Genomic DNA, 6,814 nt, shown 5'->3' on the forward strand with positions numbered 1-6,814 from the left:
AAGTGTGCTTTATATAATGTTGCAAGAATCCACTTTAAGGATGAAAAAAATGTTGATACTTCGTTAAAATTGACATTTATCTTAACGCCTTTCCCTAGCATTTAGCTGTTTGTTTATAGCAATTCATATTTACTGTATGCTTCTGCTGTAGTCGAATTGGTTTCCCTAATTTTTTTGAGTTCACCACGAATAGAGATCTCACCAGGCATCGTTGGAAGATAAATCTAAAATGTTTGAAATACATTACTGAATTTTGAATATTAAAATTTTGAGGCATCAGCAGGATCATCGGCCTTGAAATTGAGATGAGAACATTCTTTTTTTGTGTTGTTAATGTACGAAATGTTGACTTTAAACGAGACTGATGATATTTTTGTTTCATCAACTTGTTTGTCAATTAATTTACCTCGTTTTAAAAATTATACATACATAGAATATACTCTTGCGTATCGAATCAACTGAGATATGAAAAGTCCGTATGTAGGCGATGAAGGCATAAGTATGTGATGTTGACGATTGAAAAGTTAAAGTCATCATGTTTATCATAGAGTTTGGTTGTTAGATTACCATTAACGTCTTTTTCAAGTTGAATATCCAAATATGAAACAGATACTGCAAGCTAACTTTTATTTGCGACGACTTTATTTTGCAATTTAACGGGGATATACAAGTTGGCGACGATTAATTTTTCGCGATCAAGCCTTATGGGACTTACTGTTAATAGATACAGAGACTTTAAGTACCAGTTCTCAGCGAGAAATATTTGCGAAGCTCGGGAATATTTCTCGCACGCAAATAAAAGTTGGTTTACAGTATGTCAGGCCCTGTGGTATCTTTTTTCTCAAGCTAATATATGGCAATGATGTAAGATTGGGAATAACCATTGTTGATTGAAATAACGTCGTCAAAGTACAATATAATACATTGTCAGTTGCGAAATAATGCAAGTAATTTAAAGGCAGACTTATATAACCAATTTTTACCAGAAACACCAATATGTGAATACTGTATTGACTCTGTTGAAGATGCTTATATTATGTTTTTGCTTTTTCAAAATATACCTCTCCAAGAAATATACTTTTCCAAACAATCCAAAATATTATTGATTATGATCAAACTAATGAACTTGATTTACTTTTGTATGGTAGTCCCAATCACGGAATAGGTATTAATATTCAAATATTTGAAGCAGTACATGCTTTCATCGCAGCGACCAAACGTTTTATTTGACACTGTCATGTATGTTACTTATGCCAACGCTTTCTAACCGGTATTACATTGTATTTTCCCCCTCTATCTACTTTTTTTTCTCATGTTTCTTTTTTAGTATGTTTGTCTATTTATTTTCATACCTATATATTGTGTGTTCATCTTGACCTTGTAGGGAGAGAGCTAAAATAGGCTTTGCCTGCTGCCCAATCCCATTCACTTGTGTGAATAAAATTTTGTATAAATTAAAAAAAAGTCTTAAATATATAAATGTCGAAGTGAAGGCCTCAGCAAGTGTTTTCTCTTTTTATAGTATAAGATTTTGCACAAATTCTCCTTCATTTGAATACAAAAATAGGTCTGCTTATAACGGGGCGCAGTTGGTACACATGGGAATTCCAATAGATTGTTGGAAGATCTGGTCTCCAAAAAACACAAAGATATTGTCAATCAAAAACTCAAGCATCTTTTTGATGTCAACTTCAAATTACTTGTGTATACAATCGGAGTGTTTTTAACAAAACAATTTTGCAAATGACCAATGACTAGGTAAGTAAATTTGCGAGTTCCATTTTTATTGAAAAAGTAGCTGTCAATGACATCAGAAAGCTTGGTCATTAACTTTTCGTTGGGAATGGTTGTGTATAAATTTGAAAAGTCGTAAGTATTTCAGCTATTGAATTTGGTAAAATCTTGCGATTTCAAACTGTCCAGGAACTTTAAGTATCTAAATTTGATTTACACCCTTCTCAAATATAATGTAGCACAGTATTCTTGAAGTATCTCCTTTTTTTTGTTCTGAAGTGTATTTATAGCGTATTAAAATAAGCATGCAATATTTGTCTTGATATACATAAGAATTTTTTTTTTTAACACAATTCATTTCATACAGAAAATTCATAATTAGTCATTGTGACATAATTGTGTATTTCTACATATAAGAGAAAGAAGGAGGGAGAAAGAGAGAAGAGAGAGGGGGAGGGGGAGCGGGAACAGAGTGAGACTAGAGAGAATTACAAAAAGAGTTGGTTCCACCTGTTCCACTGAGTGTCAATTTTTTATTTTTCACTATTTTTATGTGATATATATTTTTGTGTTTGGTAAAATTGATTTAAGTGTGATATTGCAGAGTGCACATTTAGTGTTTTTTCGGTACATCTAGAAGACTTTTAGTATAAATATAATATTTTAGCCATAAAATTATGATATTCGCTATTTCATTATTTTTTCCTTTAATGCCTAAAATAATTTTTTTTTGTTATGGGCAACTGGAGATTTTTCTGTTGAAGATGATATTCAAAATTTTCAAGGAATATTTGTACAAAATCACATTCCCATAGGATATGTTCAATTGTCTCTACTTCTCTTTGACAAAAATTACACTGCTTAGAATCTACCTTTCTGATTTTGAATAAAATGAATTAGTTGCCAATATTTCATTTAGAATTCTGTACTAAAACCACTGGAGTTTACAGTTTTTTGTAATTTTAAATGGTAATTTATGGATTATTTTGGATTCCTTGTTATCTAATTCAAATAATTCAATCCATTTCTTAAGACCAGCTGTCATAGAAGAGTTTTGATTTTATATTTCATAGAATGTTTTTTTGATTTTTTACATTTTGATACCAGATAAAAATTAGATGTAATAAGAGGATTTTCTGATTTTTGTAAATTTTTCTCAAAATTACTCCTTTTTATCCAAGCTTTAACTGCATTGATCAAACTAAAATATCCTAAAAAATTAATCTTTACATCTGGATAAGTATTGCAAAAGCATTCATAACTATAAAAAGTACCATCTACTCCAATGATATCATTGACATATCTAATGTTATTGTCAAAAAGTTTTTTTTACTATAAAAGGTTTTCCCTCCAATATGGACATTAGGGTTATAAAACAATGGACAGTCCACATTTACCTCAGAATTACTACAAATTTTATTCAAATCAATCCAGGACTTGAACACATAAATCCAGAATTTATTTTTTAAGTTTTTTATAAGTTGAGTGATGTATTCAATTCCACAGGATGTAAATTTATACATGTTCATATTCTTTATGAAATTTTCCCACCCTTTATTTGTATAAACCAGATGTCTAATCCAAAATAATTTCAATGAAGCAATGAAAGAATATAAATTTATCATTTTCAGTCCTCCATCTTCGTAGCTTTTAACAATGACATCTTTCTTAACTCTGTGTGTTGAGTTATTCCATAAGAATGAAAATAAAAGTTTTTCTAATTATTTACAATAAACATTAGATGGATTGGGATTGACATAAGTAAATGATTTGATACTGGTAAAGCCAAAGTCTTTATAACAGTAATTTTTCCTATTGATGTTAAAAACCTTTTTCCCCATTGACTAAGAATGGATTTTATTTGCACTAGCTTTGGTTGGTAATTTATTTCAGGCACTTTTTCCAAGTCAACATCAAAATTTATTCCTAACAAAGTTAATCTAGTTGTTCCCCAATTAAGTTGGTAATTTGGGATTAAAACCTCATCACTGTATTTTTTTTTTATCGAATCCACACAGTGTGTGTTTTTGAGTAATTATTGTATACAGGGAAATTTTCGCCCCAGTTTTATTTTCGCCCCTTTCGCCCTACCCTTATTTGGGCGAATTTAAAACGGGGCGAATTCAAAGAATACTGTATAATTTCTTAAACAAAATTATGACTTCGCGAATTTAAAACGGGGCAAAATTGTTTGCAAGTATGAAAGGGCGAAAATAACACGGGGCGAAAATAACCCTGTATACAGTAATACATGTCCAGACATATCCGAAAAAGTGTTCAAGGTTTTCAGTGTTTCTAAAAGAGACTCCTCACTTCCATCAAGAATAAGAGAATTATCATCCACCAGTTGAGATATCTTTTTTTCTACATTTCCAAAGGTAATACCTTTTATTTTTTTATTTTTCCTAATTTGTATACCTAAAATCTCAGCGCATATCAGAACAATATATGGAGACAAAGGGTCTCCTTGTCTGCATCCCCTTTGAATTTTAATTACATCAGAAAAGTTATCTCCTTGATTAACCGTAGCTTTAATATCAGTGTAGAAAAGAGTTACCCATTTTCTAATAGAAGGGTCAATATTAAAAAAGTGCAAAGTTTTTTGTACGAAGTTCCAGGAGAGAGAATCAAAAGCTTTTTCAAAATCGATTAATAATAAAAGTCCTGGAATATCTTCTTCTTCTGTAAAGTGCATTACATCATATATCAATCTTATGTTTTATCCAATATATCTGTTGGAGATAAAACCAGTTTGGTCAGAGTTGATTATTTTATCTAAATATTTCTTAAATCTGTTTGCAATAGAGCCAGATGCTATTTTGTATACAGTGTTTAGCAATGTAATAGGACGCCAGTTTTTAATGAAATGTCTTGGCTTGTCGCCCTTAGGTAATAAAGTTATAACTCCATGTCTTTGCGTAATATTCATAATATCATTCCTGTAACCTTAGTTAATAGATCTTACAACAAAATGCCCAATAAATTTCCAGAACATTTTAAAAAACTCTGTGGAAAAACCATCTGATCCTGGAGATTTGTTAGCCTTATTATTATTAAGAGTATTCGAGGCTTCTAAAAAGGTTATTTCGCCCTCTAAATCGTTTGATTCTTCACAAAAAAGTTTGGAAGCATCAGTATTTTTAACTCATTATCTAGATTTAAGTCTGTATTTTCTTCTTTAATGGTGTATAGATTTTCATAGAAGGATTTAATTTCTTTCAAAATATGTGACTGATCATGAATAATCTCGCCATTATCTATTTCTAATTTTGGTATAATTTTACTTGTAAAATTTCTAAACTCCAGTTTGCAAAAGTAGCTAGTGGGCTTTTCCCACTCCTCAATCCATCTTGCTCTACTTCTTATGTAATTACCTTGTAACTTGTGCTTTCTAATTTTCTAATTCTTGTTTTTTATCAAGTAGTTCTTCTAAATTCCTTTCAGAAATATTTTCTTCCATACATTGAATGTCCTCGATCAATAATTTTTCCTCATTTTCTCTCTTCTTTTTGACATATGCTGAATAAGATATAGTTTTACCCCTTATTTCTAATAGTAAGGTTTCCAAAAATAGTTGATCATTTATAGTGAAGCATATATTTTCATCTGGCACTGTATGAAGGTTGTCATAGTTGTATACCGAGATTGCATATTGTTTTTTGACCCGTAAAATAACATCCTTAATACAGTTCAAGTAGTTTTCATATTAAAGCAATGAATTATTAGATTTCCACAAACCGAGACCTCTCTTAAAGTCATTAAATATTAGCGAAAGAGAAATAATAGAGTGATCTGATCTGTAACTGGGTTCTATAGTACATGTATCTAATCCTGATAAAAGTGAATCTGACAGTAGGAAGAAGTCAAGCCTACTTTGCTTAAATGGAGACTTTTTCCTCCATGAATATCTACGAAGTGTTTCATGAAGTTGCCTAAACGGATCTACATAGCAATTAATCAGAAAATCAAGACACATAAATTCTATCTAATTGAAACTTTAATCAACCAATCCTACCGTCTTCAATTATAACGGGTAGAGCACTTAATTAGGGCTTCACCTTCCATAATCACTTATCTCCTACACCCTTGCCGGACTTTACGCATGAAGGAACAAAGACAAATAATTTGTTTTCACACTTCTATGTAACTGTTAATTGGTAGTTGCATTAAAAATACGAGGGACGTTCAATAAATAATATCATTAGCTCGATGACATACAACATAGAAATCATATGACATTAAGCTAGACTTTCTCTCACTTTTGAATCTTTACTGAATTTATAACAGTTTGTGTGACCACTTTTCATCACATAGTTTCATCGTGAGAAGCTGGGAAACAAGGGCTATTTGAGACACTGCATTATAAATGAATGGGAAAGAATCAGTAAACTAGAGTGAAAATAAAAGCTTCATTAAAGCTGCTGTAAAACGTGTTAAAAATCCCAAAGAAATTTTCACTAAAATATGTGACATTTACATCAACCAATGCCTGTTTTATAGACGTTTGACGGTAAAAAAGCTTGGTACTCATAGATCACCCTATATTTTGAAAAATGAGTGAAAACGACAGCGTGTAGGAATGTTTTAACAATTATTTTAAAATATCAGTAACTGTAGTTATCCAAGTTTGTTTCATATTGAAACATATAATGGAACATGAATCTATTGCTTAAAGCACTCAATACAAACTTTACCATAAGATGTACTTGATAAAAACAGCAATGGTCCGACAAGAGCAAAGGTATGCAAGAACACAAAGACAGATTTATATGCAAATTTCTTAAATTTTAGTGGTACTGTTGTTCAATTTCGTATTCGGGAAGACAGTTTAATTTTTTGAGGAGTCTAGAAAGCAATCTTTTTGCAAAAAAATCGAAGGGTTTATTAGAGGAAGGACCTAGAATCAGGAATCCACTACATTAATTTTCTTCATGACAGCGTTCAAACCCTGCACCCCTGAAGAGTAAAGGGGTTTCGGGATAAAAAGAAAGTTAATATTTTTTCACATTAACAATATTTGCCAGATCTTTGACCTTTTGACTTGTTTCTATTTCCAAACTTGAAAAAAACACCTTTCAGA

At 31.0% G+C, this 6,814-nt stretch overlaps 1 protein-coding gene across 1 annotated transcript in view; it reads right to left on the minus strand.

The window, feature by feature from the left end:
* Positions 1-113: 113 nt before the first annotated feature.
* Positions 114-6,814, minus strand: part of LOC134262354 (uncharacterized) — a 16,634-nt gene continuing 9,933 nt past the window's right edge. Inside the window, exon 7 of the mRNA XM_062744727.1 lies at positions 114-224. Coding sequence (XP_062600711.1) covers positions 114-224 — 111 coding nt within the window. The remainder of the gene's footprint in view (positions 225-6,814) is intronic.

The sequence above is a fragment of the Saccostrea cucullata genome, unplaced genomic scaffold (assembly GCF_032062105.1).
Source record: "Saccostrea cucullata isolate Sc308-1 unplaced genomic scaffold, CSIRO_AGI_Scuc_v1 ctg2405, whole genome shotgun sequence".
Taxonomy (NCBI): Eukaryota; Metazoa; Mollusca; class Bivalvia; order Ostreida; family Ostreidae; genus Saccostrea; species Saccostrea cuccullata.